Source organism: Macadamia integrifolia, unplaced genomic scaffold (assembly GCF_013358625.1).
Source record: "Macadamia integrifolia cultivar HAES 741 unplaced genomic scaffold, SCU_Mint_v3 scaffold1090, whole genome shotgun sequence".
NCBI lineage: Eukaryota > Viridiplantae > Streptophyta > Magnoliopsida > Proteales > Proteaceae > Macadamia > Macadamia integrifolia.
The window spans coordinates 54,058-73,914 of NW_024868082.1; the positions used below are offsets into that span (position 1 = coordinate 54,058).

The window sequence follows — 19,857 nt, forward strand, 5'->3', positions numbered from 1 at the left end:
TCAAATTGCTTTCTTAAATAGTATTGGAGAATTGTAAATCTTGCAAGACTACAAATGAAGAAAAAAAGGGAAAGATTTTAATTACCACCAAGAAATGAATAAACAAGATCACCATCTCGATTACAACCCACTTAGATAAATGTGTCATTAGCTCTTTTAAAGCCCATCTAAGGTATGTTTATCCCGATTATTGGTAGCCCGAATAAAGAATGATACTCGATCAACCGTTTATTAATGGGACCATGTCTAGAATATAAGGATTAGTTACTAAACGTATCAATCATGGTGCAGGGTCCTAAAGTGGAAAAGTCAAAATAGGCCCAACGAAAACGATTGACACCCTCACACTGCACCACCTCACATCATTATTATTATTATTATTTTTTTTCTTTCTTTCTCCATGAATAAAGGAATAAACAATATACATGTGTGGGCGTGGGAAACGCCTTAGTCTTCCCAGAGTTTAATTTTCTTTTCTCAGGAAAAAAAAAAAAAAAAAAAAAAAAAAAAAAAAAAAAAAAAAAAAAAAAAAAAAAAAAAAAAAAAAAAGAAAAAAAGAAAAAAAAGAAAAAAAAAGAAAACAAAGAAAGTGAAAAACACAAGAACGAAGTAAACAAAGAGAGAAGAATTGTAACTGCATTTCATTTTGTAGGCCTCTTGCGTCTTCTGCCACCGTAACCCGCCCAATATACAAAGAGTGAGAGTGGAGCAGTGCTTTTGTCTCGGTTCCCATGGCGCAGAAGTTCGTGAGAGAAAACGTCCCTCTCTCCAGATTTGGCGTCTTGGTTGCCCAGTTGGAGTCCATTGTAGCTTCTGCATCTCAACAACCTCCAGATGCTCTTCTCTGCTTCGATCTTCTCTCAGATCTCATAACCGCCATAGACGAAGAACCTAAGGTAATTTCGCTTTCTGCAAATTCACCTACAATTTCCTTTTCCAGCTTCTTCAGACCCCTAGTACTTCCTGATTTCCGCATACAGTTCTTTTTCTATGCATCATACGTACTTACTCGAAATGTAGTTGTCCGGAGATGATTTATAAATCATTTAACTGCAGGAATCTATCCTGCTATGGCAAAGAAAATGCGAGGATGCTCTGTATTCCCTTCTCATTCTTGGTGCTCGTCGGCCTGTAAGGCGTTTGGCATCATTAGTAATGGCGAGAATTATATTAAAGGGTGATGGCATTTCGATATACTCTAGAGCGAGCACCCTCCAAGGCTTTCTTTCCGATGGGAAGAAAAGCGAGCCTCTCCGTGCTGCTGGTTGGTACCTGGCATGTTTATCTGATGCGAATACGATTCTTCCTGATTCATCCTTGCGAATTTTATTTGATTTTGACTCTAAAAAACATTTTATTCGATGTAAACATCCTTGGCTTCTTGTTTTGTGCTTTGAAAGATATATTTTCTTTTATGAGTTGGGCATGATCTTGTATGAAATAAATCATATACGGTCATGTGTAGTTCCTAGTACCTATTGGCAAGTCATTTTATTTGGTTTGAGAAGTTCCTTTGCATTTTTATTTTTTCCTTCCCTTGGGTTTTGTGTTCGAGCATATATCTTACTTTGTCCTTGGTCTTTGATAACCATTCTTTAGGTGCAGCTCAATGCTTGGGGGAGTTATACCACTTCTTTGGGAGAAGGATTACTTCAGGCTTACTTGAAACAACTAGTATTGCAGCGAAACTGATGAAGTTTAATGAGGTATCATAGGGTAACTGCATTTCTTTTTGTTGCCCTGTTCTATTTTGCTATCATCAACTGTTTTCATCTTATGTTATTGCATAGGCTCCATTTGGTTGCAAGGGGAATTAAAAGGAAGGGAAGTGAAATTTTTAAGCTTAAAAAAAGAAACTTTTGTAATCATCACCCCATGTGAAATTATAAACAACTTAAAATTCTTACCATATTTAGTAATGATACATTTTACATGTGATTTTTATTTGCATATTACAACAAAGGGTATTGGATGCAAAATAAAGTGAAATTAATAACCAAATATGGAATGGTTTGGAGTTTAAAATTCTTATCATATTTAGTAATGATACATTTTACATGTAATTTTTATTTACATATTACAACAAAGGGTATTGGATACAAAGTAAAGTGAAATTTAATAACCAAATATGGAATGTTTTGGAGTTAGTGATATAGTCACATGAGGTAATGAGTAAGTTTATGTTTTAAACTTAAAAAAATTTCACTTCCCTTCCCTTTAATCCTTGCAACTAAACATAGCCATAGTATTTTACAGACTCCTAGACTAAACATGTTATTATGACAACCTGCCTATGGTGGTGGCTGTAGGTCGTCATTATTTCTCAATTGTTAACAGCAAAGAAAGTGTCTGTTTCCAAATTCTCACTTAAATGCCAGTTAACTGGTTTTTACCATTTGATGGAAAGCATTTAGGCCCTGATACTGGCTTCATCTATCAATATAATATAATTTGTAGTTGGTTGAAAATGAGAAAGAAAGAGATAAATCAAGCAATGTTTACATAAAAAATAGTATAATTTGTCTACCAAAAAGAAAAAAGAAAAAGAAGGAAGGTACTATTGCTGAGGTGAGGATGTTGAGATGGATACTGATTCTGGACTTTGGGCTAGAATCAAGATTTAGAATCGACAAATTGAGTCAAACTTGGGTGGATCATATTGCACTGATTCTGGAATCTGTCATGAGAATCACTGTGAAGATCAGGCAAGGGGTTGATGCTCTGATTCTCGTGTCGATTCTTGTAATAATATTCCAATAATCAGTTATTTTGCTTTAGGCCCCTTAGGGTTTTTGGTTATGAAGCAATGAGAGAACTCCATAAAGGCAGAAAATAATAATTATTGGAAGGTGCAAGTATTCAAGAACGTAAGAACCAGAATCAGAGAAGAAGAATGGAGAGAGAGATGAGAGAAACTGAGAGGTGGAGGTATGGCTGTACGATGGATGAAATTCCTATTGCCCTAATTAGTCGATTTAAATTAAAGTAAAACAATTAGAAGACACAAGATATACTCTCACGGTATAGAGGTCCATGGGGGTTCAACCGATATACATGCATGCTAACACTCCCCCACAAGCTGGAGCATATATATCTCCCAGACCTAGCTTGGAACAACCACCAACAAAGTAGGTCAAAACAACGCCTTTCTAAACGTATCACCAAGTTGATTGGTAGAGTTGACTAATGGAGTTGAAATAAGCTTCTGCATGACTACATTCTTACAAAATGACAATCAACTTCAGTATGCTTGGTATGTTCATGAAAAATTGGATCGTTAGCAATATAGATTGTAGTTTGATTATCACAATACATTTTCATCAGTTGAGGAACTGAGAACCCCAACTCTTGTAGGAGAGACTTCAACCACATCAATTCGGCTATTGTATGAGCAGTAGCTCTACATTCAGCTTTTGCCCTGAACCTAGCCACAATAGTTTGCTTCTTACTCCAAGAAACGAGATTACCACCAACAAAAGTACAATATCCAGTGGTTGACCTGCGATCATTGGTAGCACCTGCCCCATCAGGATCAGAGTGATCTACAACATCAGTGTGGCCATGGCGACGATAAATAAGACCTTTGCTGGGAGCACTCTTTAAGATATCTAAGAATACACTAGACAACATCCCAATGAGCATGTTGAGTGTATTCTAAAGCATTATTGGAATGAAAGTTTTTAATGGATGCATCAAACTGAGCCCTAATCTCAAGGTGAAACTGTTTAAAAATAGATAAAACTTCAGTATGATCCGTCAAAATAAATAACCAAGTCAAGTCATACAAGAGTGATCGTCAAATGTCAGAAAATAAACAGAACCTGGCTGACTCTTGACACGGCATGATTAGGGGAGGATTTGGGTTCAGCCATCGTGCACCAATAGTCTCGATTGAATACAAAAATCAATAATTATATGTTTCCGATAGAACTTGAAAAAGGAGTCTGATCTAACAAACCATATATGGCATGATAAAATCTGATAACACAGTAGATATAGCAGCAACTGGTCATGTTATCAAGAGAAAACCAGAAAAATAAGAGGTTTCAGGAGGAGGGGATCAGAGGACCTGATCTGGCCCAAACTTTGATCGAAGGTCACCTTATGGTTGACCTATAAAGCCTCAAATCCTGCAGTAATCTGATGGATAGATCTTGTGATAATGAGGAAGCAAACCTGCCCAGAAATTGAAGAAATAAAGAGTACCGCCAGGTGATTTTGGGGAAGAACAATAGCACCCAATAATTCTGTTGTTGGCTTGATCTCACTGTCGAAGATCCCTTGTTTAAGGGCCTATAAAGCCCCAAAATCTGTAACTTAACTTGTGGCTGGGTGAGACATAAAATCAGATCTCAAATCTGCAGAGGTTTGAATCCAAATGCAATCCATAGGAAGAAGATGCCCCAGTTTATCATCATATTTATCAACTAGGGCCTAAGATAAGTATTAAGCAGCATAGGTTGCTGCAACCCTCAAACAAAGGTTCTTTTTAGACTTTCAAACCAGAAATGATAATAGGGATGAATTAATGGGAGAGTTCTGATACCATGTAAGTATTGAAGAACTTAAGAACCATAATCAGAGTAGAATTCTAAAGCCTAATCGTAACAGGAAACTAATGACTAGATACAATAGGAAACTAAGAGATTATATTAATCTAAACTGGCTACTTAGTCAATGACTTAAATTACTTAGAAGATACAAGATACAACTGATACACATGAAGAGATCTTGAGCTGCTGTTTGGAATTTTTCTTAGGCATCATACACTCGACCAGGATTTCAGGCTCAACCGAGACTTAGTTTGTGGATTCTAAGTTATTGCTGATTTGACCTATTTTAAAGTTTATTCTCAGATCTGTTCACTGCCGAATCTGAATCTGTTCTGTGTATTTTTGGATTTGTTATCTAAGCTATTGGGACTGTGAGGCAGGACGGGTTTGGAAAATCTAATACAAGTCTTCCTTTGCTGTCCTTCTCCTCCTTGCTGTTAATTGATGAATAGTCATTGTGTTTGAGGCTATAAAAACTGGAAAAATTGGGACTGGTGGAAAAAGAATAGGTAAGAGAAAGAGGGTGGGGTAGCATAAGAGGGAAGAGTTAGGGAAGAGAGAGGGGGCTTGGCCTGACACCATCTTGGATTCACTCCAAAGGTTTGCAGGAATCACTCATACTGCAGAGAATGAGAGAAATCTCCAAGTTTCAACATCATCTTCCTTCATTCCGTTTCAAAATACAACTTTTTAAAACCCAAAAATGAAAAGAAAAAAGAAGAGAAATTACTCCCTAATAACTAATTTTCTTGCAATATTTACTTTCTAATAACTACTTATCCATCAATAACTTCCTTACAACATTAGCACATAGCAATTTGGACAAATAAATTAAGATACAGCAAATAAAATAATCTACACATATATGCATCCATACAAGACATCTAGTCACAATGAAGTGATATGACACTGTGTACGTCGGCATCTCCTTTGATATGTCCTAAATCCTTGGATGATGCCCTCATCAGAGTATTTTTTTTTTTCCCGGTAATCCTCATCAGAGTGATTACCTTGTAATTAGTCTTGCATCAGATTTAATAAGTGAAGTGGTTGCAGAAAGATTTATTTCTCCTATGATTTTCTATGTATGACTGATAGAAGTGTTTTGGAGTTAAAAAATGGGATTTGAGTGGATTCCTATTGTAAGAAACCAATAGGAATGCCTGGGTTGGAGTCTAGAGGGAGGCCACTTTGTGCAAAAATCTTAAGGTTAGGACCGACCCCAAAGTCCAAACTCATCCCTCCCAGGACTACAGGACCAGCACTGGGTAATTGACCTTTTTTGGCCTATTGGAAAGTACTTAATCAATTATTGAATGTGCTCTGAACTATGGTTTATTGTTTGAAACTATAAAGTGAGTATGCAGATAAAACTTGAACTGATTAGTGAAGAAAAGCAATTAAAATAGATATAAAATGATCCAATCAATCTTGTTATATTACAACTTCTAACCAATTTCAGAGACTAACTGCAGAACCTGAAATTGAAATAAAATTTCAGCACTAACCTGGTTGACTGGCTAGCTTAATTTTTTAATTGGAATAGTAACTAGAAATAGAATTGCACAATTGGACATGCTCTGACAGCATCCAACATTCTGGATTGGAGAAACGCACACTGTGATATCCACCAATTAAAGCACCTGTCAGAGCCTGGGCCTTTGTTTAGGAAGTTATCTCAGGATTTACTTCAACCTGATAGCACTCGCTCTCTGCTACTTTCAATTTCATTTATATTATATCTTAATTTTTCCCTCCTCTCCCAAGAAAGAGAGATTCTTATTTTGTGGGGGGGGGGTGGGGTGGGGTTTAAATGCCACTGAGGCTGTGCAGTAACTTGTTAAGCAACAAATTCCTTCTTGAGAATAGTGTTCCTTGCCGATTTGATCTTCCTTTTTTTTCTCATTTATTTTCCCCCTTGAAACTGACTTCATACTTTTGAACATTTCTTACTAAATGCATTCATCCTTTGCTTTAAACATGCAATGGAGGATTTGCTAATTTTTGGGTGAATAAAAAATTCATTACCAAAGAGAAAAGGGGCCCCAAAGGGGAGAAAATACAAGGAAAAGATAAGAAATCTAATCCTATGACACGCCCCGCATTAGGAGTGGGGGAGGTTCCAAGAGGCTACAATATATCCATTTCTCATAGAATCAACACATCTAAAAGGGACAACAGGTAGCTTGCTTCTGATATCAAAGGAGATGGAGACCCAAATCTGCTGGAAGGATCTAGAGTTAGCAGGATTTGCTTTATTGGCTGTTGGTATGGGAATTGATGTTGGATAAGCACTTGCTTATTTATAGATAATATACATAAGAATACATTTTATTTTTTTGGTTTTTGGATTGGCTGAGAGAGATTATATGCTGCAATTATCTTTCTGTTATGATTTTTTTTCTTGCTTTTGTTTTCCTCCTCAAATTTTATGCGTTCATTGAGGGCATTTTTAGTTGATGTGTTAGATGTACTTGTAAGAATTATTCACTTGCTTTTGCAATCCAAAAATGAAACCCTTTTTGATGTGATGATCATTCTTTTTCTATTGTCATTAGTATTCTTCCAACGCCCCCCCTCTTTTTTACATGTTCTCAAGTTTACAGTCAATAACTCAAATCTCAGGATTTTGTGAGACAAGAAGCTCTACAAATGCTTCAGAATGCATTGGAAGGCTCTGGTGGTAGTGCTGCTTCTGCAGCTTATACAGAGGCTTTTCGTCTAATCATGCGTGTAGGTGTGGGAGATAAATCATTTATTGTTAGAATGGCTGCAGCAAGATGTCTGAAGACATTTGCCAGTATTGGGGGACCTGGTCTTGGGGTTTCAGAACTTGACAACTCAGCCTCTTACTGTGTCAAGGCAGGTCTTCTTCATCCTTCACATCATTTTCTTTAACTTCCGGAAGTACCTTTCCCATTCTATATTTTTTCACTATTCAACGTAATTTCTTGGATTCTGATATTTCTATTATGGACATTGGTCTTCCTAATTAGTGCCCCTTTTTTTATTTTCTAGGCTCTTGAGGATCTTGTTTCGTCTGTCAGGGATACCTTTGCGGAGGCTTTAGGTGCCGTGCTTGCTCTTGGAATGAATCCTGGGGCACAAGTAAATGTCCTCAATGTGCTGTTTTCCTCATTTTTCAATTGATTGTTTTCATTCTGGCTTTTAGTTCTCATATATTGTTCTAACTAGGTGCAACCAAAAGGGAAAAGTAATTCTACTCCAGCAAAGAAACTAGATGGTTGTCTTCAAAAGCATTTAACGTTGCCCTTCATGAAAGGTATGGTTACTGATGCTAATTCAAAATGAGTCATCAAATCCAAGGGATCAAGGAAGAAGAGGGTTTTGAATACCTGATTGGAACTCATGTGTGTGTCACATTTTTAGGACTTGAGGAAGCTTATGGCATGTGCAGTTATACTTTCAAAGCTGACCATGGATAATTGTGCAATTGCACTTGTTCTGATATTAATTTGCACAGAAATTTATAACGTCTTGTGCCAATTGGCTATTCCACACATTTAGTATTGAATTCTGACAGGTGTTCAGCAAAGGACTAGTCATCCATGCCCCATGGTGGATACTAGTCATGCAGTTGAAATTGCAGCTTGCCTGAATTTTTTTGTCAAGGTCTTTTAGTTTCTCAATTTAATACAATGAATCCAGCTACATCCACTATCGTGGAGCTGAGATTTCTCTTCGTAGTGTTTTTTAAGTTAGTAAAAGTTTAATCATGAAAAGGGCTGCTTTGAAGAAACTTGTTGAAGTTGGGTAGCAATGGTTCAGGTTAGACTGGATGCTTTCCTTTTTTTTTTTTTGGTAAATAATAAATTCATTACCAAAGGGGAAGAAGAAAAAAGGGGGGATATACAATGCCCCCAAGGGGGAAACTGCAAAGCAACAGAAAGGCCACAAACCCTTAAGAGGGGGGGGGGGAGTAAAGAAGAGGGACACCTGAGCCTATTCTTTGGGGAATCCTTTACAAGGTGGAGAGGGGACAGAGCAAGCTTAGAACTAACTTCGAAGTAGATGGCATTCCAAATCTTATCGAAAGATCTATAGTTGGAATTCCATGATTTCCATCTATGGAGTTTGCGCTCCATCTAGATGTGACTGATCACCAAAGGTGAGCTTTCCTGCAGTGTCACAAATAGAGTCCCCACAAAAGGTCATATCAATCCAGATCCATTCTCTCTAAAAGGGGAGAGGCCTTCTTCTCGTAGGCCAGCAACTGCTAAGGAATCTCTTTCAAACCTGGGAGGAGAAGGGGCACTCAAAGAAGAGATGATCACCATCTACCACTCCATTCCAGCAAAGGCAGCAAGCTAGGGGTACACAAATATGACGAAAAATGAGGAACGACTGGGTGGGGAGGCAATTGGAGAAAGCTCTCCAAAGTTACTAGATGCTTGCCTTTTTTTTTGTTTTCTTCTTTTGGGATGAATAAAAATATATTAACGAGAAACAAGAAGAAAGGAATATACAACCCCAAAGGGAGAAAAATAAAAGAGACAAAAGGAGACAAAGACTGAGAAGAGGCCATTACAAACCATTAGGGAGGGGGGAGGGAGAATAGAGGGGGAAAGATCCCTGGAGATAAAAATAAGCCTGTTCATTGGGGAATCTCTAACAGACCAGGGGGAGCATTCTGATCTAAGAGTTAACATCAAAGAAGATGGCATTCCAAATCTTCTCAAGGGAGCAGGAGTTGTCCATCTGTAAAAATTATGCTCCAAACATATATGATTGATGGTGGCCAAAAGCAAGTTTACCGGCCGTGGCACAAATAGTAGATCGAGCAAAAGTCTTGTCAACTCATATTCATTCCCTATGAAGGCCAAGGATGTGCCTCTTGCTAGGCCAAGAACATCTGAGAACTCTTTTCCAAATGGAGGTGGCAAAAGGGCGGCTGAAGAATAGGTGATCTGAATCTTCCAGTCCATTCTGGTAAAGACAACAAGGAGGGACATGAATGCGCTTGTAAAGAAGGAAGGATTGGGTGGGGAGGCAGAAAGGGCTCTCTAGGCAATGAAGCTATGCCAAGGGATGTGACCAGAGAATCAGACAATCTTGTGCTAATGGGCAAAAGGATTATGGGAGTGAATGGAATTCCAAGCCGAGGAGGAGCTGAAAATGCCATCAGTAGGCGAAGGGGACCAGATAACTTTGTCACCCCTTCCTCTGTGGCTATGAGGAATTTTTTTGGGGGTTTTGGGGGGGGGGAGGGATAACGGGGACCAGGATTCATAAGAAATAATGGAAGCAATGGGGGAGTCTCTATCAAGGCCATAGGAGTAGACAGTTATGGAGCTCACCATTTATAGAACACATGATGGATGCTAGTTCTCAAGCTAGAGAGAAGTAGAAAGACCATCAGAGATAGAAGAGCAGATGAGAGTTAGGGCCCTAGGGCGAAGGCCAAGGATATTATGCCAAACCCAGTCACGTTGGAGAAATCAATGCGGAGGGGGACGGTCCAAAAATAGTCTTTAGAAAGAAGGGCTGAATAAACCCATGAAACCCATGAAAAAATACCCATGAAATCCAAATGCTATTATGTTTGGAAATCAGCTTCTGAATGAGCTTAAGGATTCCAACAGAGTTGACTTGGATTCTCCTATGTCCTAATACCAAGGCCACCTTTAGATTGGGGAAGCAAATGGAGGACTAACTGATGGGGTGGAGGAATCTACCTGAGTCAACTCCTTTCCAGAGGAAGGTACAAAAGAGAGATTCAGCAGCGTAGATGATGGGATGCGGAAGCTGAAAGACTTCTGAACAATAGGTGTAGCAGGATTGGAGAATTGATCTAATTGGCTCCAGACAACCTGCATAGGAGAGGGGCTTGCCTTTCTAGAGCTGAAGTTTTTTGCGGATGAGATCGAGCATTGTGGTGCAATATTGGGCAGTGATAAGGGGGAGACCGTGGTGTTTGATAGGGAGGGAGTCGAGAGAAAATCTAGAGAGTTGAAGGAGGGACGCTTAAAAAAAATCCAGAAAGATTGTTTTTATGGTTGTTTCATCATGTATTCCCCGAGGTTGTTTCTATTGATTCTTTACATGTCATTGCTTCTCATAATTCCTTCAATTTTTCAGCAACTGGACCTCATTCAAAGGATGTGCGAATTGGACTAACACTATCCTGGGTGTTCTTTTTACAGGTACATGCCAATGATTTACCTTAAAATTTTTCTCCTAAGTGGTTTTCTTTTCCATGGGTTTTTTCAGTAGCAGAGGTTTTTGTTTTGATCTCAAATTTTGAGATTCTGAATGGACCATAGTGGTTTCTTTTCATCTGGGGAAGTCATTCAAATTGAATATGCAGGGTTTACTGGTTTTTATTGCGCCCTCATTCATTATTGCTAGGTCTCTGAATTCAAACCGTCCACAAAAAGTCAAAATTTGTAAATAAATTTATCTACTGTCTTGGGGTGGGAAAATAAGAGGAATTCAGATATTATTTGACTTTAATAGTGCAAACAAGACGTGGAATAAAAAGAATCAAAGAATGCTTGATAATGGCTGACCCCATTTTGTTGGGATAAGGCTGAGTTGTTGTATAATGTAAGCAAAAAAAAAAAAAAAAAAAAAAAAAAAAACCTTTAATTTGTTATAACTCTGTAAGAAACTTCAATGCTTCATTTATTCTTAAAAATATTCGTCTTCTGTTGATGGTTTTGGAAAATTTTACTGAAATCGTTTCCCTTCTGGAAAGCATCAAGATTGAAATTCACTTATCATTGATCATTGCATTCCCCTATAGGTTGTGTTTGGTTGCTTCCTGCCTTCCTTGTGGGCTATGGTAAGAGAATGTTGGGAGAAACTTATTCCCCCCATGTGTTTGGTTGCCTTGGAAAGAAAATCAAGGCAAGAGAATTATAATTTTGAGAAATCACATCCTCTTTGTGTCCTAAATCGATGGTAGAGAAACGCATGAGATAGTTCAAGAGAATTATGGGAATAAAATTGTGGAAAAGTGCCTCCTACTGTTTTCTTGAGGCAACCAAACATTTTTTTTTTTTTTGGGGGTTTCCCCCCTTGCCTTGTCCTTGTCCTTGTCTTTTCTTTGCTAAAACACCTACACCTGTAGAGATCAAATTCTGAAAGAAAGTCCTTAGAGCTCTACTTGTAGAGAATGATGGTGTAACTTGTGAGGAAGAAGAATTTACCCTGGGAAACCTGCTGTGACTTCTAGAAAATATTCACTTTTATCTTTTCTTCCAAACTTCCTAATAGATTATCGATGGTTCCATTTTCCATAAGGATCTTCCTCACCAATCTTTCTCCATCTGGCCCTTCCATGAGATTTGCCATGTACTCTTATCCTTAAAGGTGATGCAAGCTTATCCTCCAACATGATACCCTGTGTGCCTTGACATATGCGTGGCCTTGGTCGGTTGCCAAAGTGGAGAAGAGCAATGATGCACCAGTTTCTCATCATTAAAATATTAAATAGTTGTTTGAGTGATTTTCTCTTTTTATTTGTTTTAAGAATATTCTAGAGTTGGACGTAGTTATTGGCTTGTCTTTTAATTGGGCCTTTTAAGTGGTGCTGTTGGTGGACTTAATTGGTGCCTTGGTGGTTCTAAGATACATTGCAAGGAGTCAAGTAGGAGCTCGGAGAGTTGGTTTTGAATCTTTGGATAGAGTAGGAGTTGTTTGTTAATTCTGGTATGTTTCTTTCTTTGGATTTATAAATATAATATGTTGTTGTAGGTTGTTAAAATTTAAGTTTTGGAATTGAATTCCGCACCTTTCCTACTCGGTGGTACTTTTCTGCCCTTTCAAATCAATCTGTTTTGATTTGAAATTCGAGTTTGGATGTTCCAAAAAAAAAAAAAAAATGGTTGAAGTACCTAAATTTTAATGAAAGTTTAAACTGCTGTCATTAGATGCACAACAAAGGTTAGGGACAGGGAAGAAAAACCAGAGAGAAATGGAAAAGAAGAGAATAAGAAGGAAAGAGAACAATACAATTTTAGCTATGGCCTTATAAGAGACAGTATTGCCCCCAATATACAATTTACATGCATATGCCCAGATTACCCTTGTTAGCTATTCCAAGACTCCCCCTCAAGCTAGGACATATATATCACACATGGCCGTCTTGTCTAACAAATTATGAAAGTGTATGGAAATAAGTCCTTTGGTCAAGATTCATCTACTATCCTGATTTTAGGAGTGATCTTGTTGCCCAGTTCTGCAGTCTGTTCTTGCAAATTGCAAGTCTGTCGTTCTATTAATGACCCCAAGTACGTCCAGGTCCATTTTCAGGTTTTGCAATTCTTGATGGAACCTATGTGTTTCTCCTTCTGTGGGTCAAGTGACCTCCATCAATCCTCCACCCTTAGGAAAGTCTGGTTCATCCAGAACCATTTTCTCCAATCTGGAAGTCTTAGGTTTTCTTTCGTAGCCATCTTCCGTAAGAAAATGGGTTTTTGGTCTGAGGTCTTATTTCTTAGGACTCTCACCTACTGGAATAGACATGAATAAGTAAATTACCAACAAGAAGAATTCCATCCCTCTAATTGAATACAAAGCCGGCTCAAAAAAGAATCTCTTTTTTGATTTGAGGTCATTTCACACTGGAAGCTTAGCGGCTTTTGGGGGGGAGGGGGGGAATTTTACCACAAGTTTCAACATCATTGAGAATTTGCAAAACAAGGAAATATTTGGAAAATGCATTAAACTTCAATTATATTTAGAAAATCATGATCATACATCTCAGTCAAGAAAATAAGAAGAGACATCTGCACTACGATAGAGGAATAGGGACAAGTTTGAAGCAGTGAGTTGATCAACGAATCTTTGAAAGAAGAAAGATAAGGTGCAATAATCAGTCACCATCAATTCTAAAAAGGGTGGAGAAATTATTTATCTGAGAAGAAATGACAGTATATTCAAGTAAACGAATGCTTATATTACCGTAGACTTTTTTTTTTTTTTAAATAAAATTCATTCGGACTCTATTGCTTGTTTTGGTCTAAAATAACTACATTCCCTCCACCCCCCTCCCTTTTTAATAGTTTCTGGAAAAGGGGTTCTTATTCCTGAACTTTTTTTGTTGATAACCTTAGCCTCTGTTTGGGTCATTGATAATCTATAACTCTTGTGAGATCTAATTTATGTTGGATTGCTTTGGGGTGGTTGGAAATTTTGTAAATTACATGTGTTAAATCTTCCAGATCGACATCTACTTCCTTACCAATATAGGATTTCATTCAATCTTTATAATGTGAACTTTGAATTCTTATGAAACAAGGACCCGTGGTTGGGGAATCCAATCTGATAACTCATCTTAAGCCTTATCTGATGGTAGGATACAACGTTTGAAATTTTGACTAGTGGTGGGATTTCGAATCCCTGTGGAAACAGAAAAATTTCTCCTATTTCAACAGATTTTGTTCAAAACTTTGGCAGATTTTGGCCCCTAGATAAAGAGAAACATTTTGCTAATTTTGACAGGCTTTGCCCAAAATTTCAAACATTGGTAGGCCATTGGCTACTGTTGTGGATTTACAATTGATGTTTTGATTCTTCTTAGCCTTTTCTTGGTGCACTATGTGAGTTGTTAATTATGATGTTAACTGGAAAATAAATCACATCCTGCAGGCCATTCGTCTGAAGTATCTGTTTCCAGACACTGAGCTTCAAAACTTTGCTGTGTTGGCTTTGGATATGCTGCGGGGTGATTCTTCTGTGGATGCACATGCACTGGTATCTTCCTGCTTCAATATATGGAAATGGTCCTTAGGATGCACATTCTAACAGTCCCTTGCAACTATATATGACAGAACCACGCATCATGTAATTGTGCTTTATCTTCCAATCCTATGTATCATAAAACAACCAACTGTTTTGATTGTCACTGCTGTTTTTGGATGGATCCTTTTTTAGGGTTAACATTGTGATATATTTTTGATGAAGAGGTTGTTTGACATGTAAGCTTGAAGCGAAAGAGAAACAAATAACCAGTCTACACAAAGCTTGAAGAAGAGAAGGAAAGAAGAAAAAAGAGAGAAACAATGGAAGAAGAGAGAAAAACTGAACCACAATACAGCTATTGTGTTTCACCCCCGAATACTTATACTATTAGCTAATGGACTCTTAGTAGGAGAACTACCAGTATTATAAGTCTAATTACAAGGAAGGAAAATAATTAAAGACAAAACAAACTCTATGATAGGAGACAACCATCAACATCGCCCACAACCCTATTCAGGATGATAGGACCAAGCATATTGAGATTGATAGACACTTCTTCAAAGAAAAGCTTGACCACCTTTGTTAATACTGCAAATCAGTTAGCTGATGTGTTTACCAAGGCTTTTCACTGTAAGGCATTTCATCCTCTCGTGTCCAAGTTGGACATGTATGATATATTTGCACCAACTTGAAGGGGAGTGTTGAGATGACCGTAGTTAATTTAATTTTTACCTTGGTTAAGTTTTATTATTTACTATTTACCATAGTAAGTATTGTAGATAGGGACACTTAATCGTTTTGTAGATAGGGACGCTTAGTCAGCGTTACCCTACTTTCCTTATTTGATTTATTATAATCTTCGTATAAATAAGAAAGACCTCTATCGTTATTGACAAGTCGAATCATTCCCTAATCTCTGATTCTCAACTCTTTATCAGGAACAAAGGAGAAGGTACCATCAGCTACCCGAACCTTATCCTTACCAGAACAAATGGAGTAAGAATCACATAAATGGGACATACCAGTCATGAGGTCAGTGGCAACATAGTAAATAATCCATGATGGAGTTGTGGAAGATGCAGATGTGGTGACATGCATAGCGGAAGCTGAGGAATCTTGTGAGGTGGATGAGCTATCAAGATGAGACATGAACCAGTGGAGCACGCAATATCATCCCTAGAGAAGTAGTTGGTATTTTCTTGTGAGGGTCCTTTAGGATCAATCTATGTCATAGTAGCATGAGCTATTGCCCCTCCTCTATGGCCACCATGTGTACTCGGAGGACGGCCATGAAGAACCCAACACCTCTCTTGGGTGTCCCACAATGATCACACTGTCGAGGTTTATCCCTGTCATAGTTGTCACGGCGTCAAGGCGAACCAAGGCGCTGGAGGGCTGTCTAAGCGCTTAGGCGAGAAGGCGCCCACCTTAAGGTGAATACGGTGCCAAAAAAGACGTTACTATTTTTTTAATATATCTATAATATCTAGTATAACTATATAACAATGATATACTTAATTTTAAATTGCTTGTAAAAAATCAAGCCTTTATGTTATATCAAAATACAAGAAGCACGACTTTAAATAACATCAAGGGAAAAAAATACACACTTTAAGCAACATCAAGAGACAAGAATCAACATTCAACATGAAATTCATATCAATGCAAATTGCAAAGTGATATATTTTCTAACATGAGAAAACACAACAAAAAATAAAAAAATTATTCATAAAAAAAAAACTATAAATAAAAAAAAAGGCATAACAACATATAATTCCTAATGAAATATTGTAAATAATATAATATTTAACTATTTAAGTATGTAGTTAGATACACTTACCTCTATGATGCCCAAAACGAGATCCACAAAGTCCATCATAGACTATGAGTCCATGAACCATGATATTTTAATGTTTAACCCTCTGTCAATCAATACATATAAGTTAGTGATACTAAAACACTAAGCAACAAGAGAAACCTTGTTCCTTAATATATGAGTCATGACTCATGATAGGTGATAGGCTATGGGTTCCAATCCTACCTGGGGAGAATTAAAAACACCTAATGGAAATTGAGAAACATAAAAATAAACCAAAATGCTAAACTTTAGTAAGCTTTAAAGTATAAATTTTAAAACAACAAAATAAACCATCAAGCTAAACTTTGTTCTTGTTTAACCATAATCAAGCTAACAAATCAATATTTACTTCTTCTCCCTCCTGTTGTTGTTGACTCATAGAATCAGTTGGCACATCACCAAAGTCTTCTTCAATATCTTCATCATCACGCACCACATTGTGGACCTCTTCTTCAACTTCATCATCTGATGATTCCTCAATAGTGGCCCTTCCCCTACCACGACGTGTGTAGCAAATATTGGCTGCACTTGTTGATCCTTGAGCCCTCCTAGGTAAATTACGACCCCCCACTGATGTAGATGCACCAACTGCTCTATCAACATCTCCTCATGTGAGGTCGTCTCCAGGATGGACTAAATCTCCATCTTTTTGATCCCCTGTTATCCATTCACTACTCTAATTCACTTCATCAAGAATTAATGGATCATAATTGCTGCCCTTTTCCCTTCTTTCTTGGAACCTTGAATGAAGCCGACGATTGTATTGGATATAGACTAGATCATTCAAGCGCTGATGTTCTAGTCTATTCCTTTTCTTGGTGTGAATCTGAATCCATAAATACTCTTTATTTAAGTCAAGAAATAGATGTAAAAAGTATAATTACAAACTAATATTTAAAAAATACGTACAAAATCAAATGTGCTCCAATTGCGCTCACAACCGGAAGCGGAGCAACAAAGGCCTAATATGCGTATTGCATATTGTTGAAGCGTAGGGGCCGAAGATCTATGTGTTTCCCACCAAGAGTATATATTAGATACATATATTGTTAAATACTTATTAAAATAATAAAAAAAAAATACTTAGTACTTACTAGGATCCAATGCTCCTTCACCGGCTTTCCGTTGTTTAATAGCCAAACTCCTTGAAAAGCTACTTTCACATTTTCTATACATTTGGGACTCACGTATGATCTTGTCTTGCACAGCTAAGTCGGGCACCATTCTTTCAATAACTGTCATGAATGCATCTTGTATTTTACATGATTCTTCAAAAGGGAGTCTCTCATCATTGATGTAGTCAAAATATTTGCTAGCATTTAGATAAAAGCCAGTAGCATATAAAGGTCGATCTATTTGGACCTCCCAACGGTCATCAATAATTGCTAACACCTTCTTCCATGACCGTTCTTTGTTGGCAAAATTTACTTTTATCTTTTTTTTGCTATTTCCATTGCCAAATAAACTTCAGGCAATGCAGGCCTCTGATCACCATCTACTAACCTCAAGACAACTAAAGTTGGGATGCTCTTAAGCAATCTAGTACACGGTTCCAGAATGTTTGTGCAAGTATTGTCTCAAGTACTTTCTTACCTGCCTCTGTCTTGGACAACTTAGAACTATTCCAATCATCATATACAAATAATTGCTTCAAGGCATCCTTGTTCTTGTACAAACTTTGTAATGTCAAGAATGAGGTGGCAAATCTTGTAACTCCAGACCTCACCAGATCTATTCCATTTGTCTTTTTCCTCAAAGCATCAACAAGTTTGTAATGTCTGTAGATAAAACTTGTCATTGTTTTTGCCCTCTCTATTGTTGTTTTATAAGCTTTCAACTTGCCAATGTCCTCTAACATGAGGTCCAAACAATGAGCTGCACAAGGAGTCCAATAAAGCTTACTCCGTTTTTCCATCAACATTCTACCAGCTGTAACATAATTAGCTGCATTGTCTGTAATTACTTGTACCACATTGTCCTCCCCAATTTCTTCAATTTTACTATCAAGTAACTGAAATAACATGTCTGCATATTGAGACTCACTAGATACATCTACAGAGGCCATAAAATAAGTCCCCAATGGACAATTGACAAGGAAATTAATCAAGTGTCTACCTCTCTTGTCAGTCCACCCATCAGACATAAGAGTGCACCCGTATCTTTTCCAATAATCTTCATATTTCTTCTTGATACAGTCAATCTGAGCTTTTTCATCCTGTAGCAAGGGCACTCTCAACTCATGGTAAGAAGGGGGCTTATATCCTGACCCAAACTGCGCAATGGCTTCAACCATCTCCTCAAAGCTCCTTAACTTGACTGTATTGAATGGGATGCCAGCTTCATAAAACCATTTTGCAACATATGCATTAGTTTTCTTTCTATCTGCATTTGATCTTAAGCTGCTTTGTATTGTTGTCTGGGTAGAACCTTTAGACCTCTTCTCACCAACTATTTCTTCAGGAGTCCGTCGAAGATAAGAATCTATCGGACCCTTTACTGCCGTTAGTGTAATAACATTAGTTTTATTCTTTTTGGAAGTTGTCCCAGAGCTTGGTACAAGGTTCTTTATTGAGGATTCTATAGTTGGGGGCCTTGGTACACCAGACTGGAGTTGCCTCCACTTTCTATCTCTTCAGGCAAATCCTCTCCATGCTGATGATCAACAGAATAATCCTCATCAAATACATCAGGCTTCCTCTTCTGATTTCGCATGATAGCTTCATGCATCTCTCTAGCGATTGCTGCAGTTGTTTTTGGGCACTTTGATATATCTCCATACCCACCAATTAAATGTGGCTTAAGCCTTTTGATTCCTCCTTTGGCATCTTTTCCACAAAGTGTACATCGCACTAAGTTCTTATCATTAAGATCTGGCCAATATCCATACTTCCACCCGGGGTCTTTTGATTTGGCTTTCTTAGTTGGATCTTTGCTTGGATCATATGTTGATGCTCCAGTGCTGGCAGTAGGCCCACCACTACCACTATCACTAGTAGCCATATCTATTTGAATAAACTACACAAACATAAGGAACAACAACAAGAGAAACTAACAAAAATAAAAATTAAAAATGAGAGGAGGCATTGCACTAATGCACAACAGTCAATAGTAATAAAAAAAAATTCATAAGAGAAGAAGCATTGCACTGCCACTAATGCACTCAACAATCTAAAAAATAATAACTAATGCACTACAGTCTACCTACAGTAGCATGGAAATGCACAAGTAGCACAACAGTAGTAAAAAAAATTCATAAGAGAAAAAGCATAGCACTAATGCACAACAGTAGTAAAAAAAAAATTCATAAGAGATTGCACTAATGCACAACAGTAGTAATCATGCAGTCATAAATTCGTAATACAGATTATAGTCTACGTCTACTTGCAGGGGAAAAAAAAAAGCACTAGCAGCGGTGCTGCCAGCGCAGGACAAGAAGCAGAGAAGAAGAAGCATAGAAGGAACCGGCAGCCTCCATAAGAAGCATTCGAGAACAGCAGAGGGCAAATGGAAAAAAAAAAAAAAAAAAACACTAGCCACTAGCAGCAGGGCTGCCAGGACAGACGAAGCTAAGGAGGAAGAAGAGACAAGAAGAAGACGAAGCAAAGGAAGAAAAAAAAGAAGAAAAAAAAAAAGACGTAGACGAAGAAGAAGCAGAGGAAGAAGAGGGAAAAAAGAAAAAAAACAATCGTAGACGAAGAAGAAGCAGAGGAAGAAGAGAAGAAAAAAAAAAAAACTATT

At 37.7% G+C, this 19,857-nt stretch overlaps 1 protein-coding gene across 1 annotated transcript in view; it reads left to right on the top strand.

Annotated features, from left to right (window-relative positions):
- Positions 1-638: 638 nt before the first annotated feature.
- The window catches only part of LOC122062692 (protein SWEETIE), a 103,224-nt gene continuing 84,005 nt past the window's right edge, over positions 639-19,857 (top strand). Inside the window, exons 1-8 of the mRNA XM_042626335.1 lie at positions 639-896; positions 1,057-1,264; positions 1,600-1,706; positions 7,179-7,415; positions 7,572-7,661; positions 7,749-7,836; positions 10,653-10,717; positions 14,169-14,273. Coding sequence (XP_042482269.1) covers positions 732-896; positions 1,057-1,264; positions 1,600-1,706; positions 7,179-7,415; positions 7,572-7,661; positions 7,749-7,836; positions 10,653-10,717; positions 14,169-14,273 — 1,065 coding nt within the window. The 5' untranslated portion in view covers positions 639-731. The remainder of the gene's footprint in view (positions 897-1,056; positions 1,265-1,599; positions 1,707-7,178; positions 7,416-7,571; positions 7,662-7,748; positions 7,837-10,652; positions 10,718-14,168; positions 14,274-19,857) is intronic.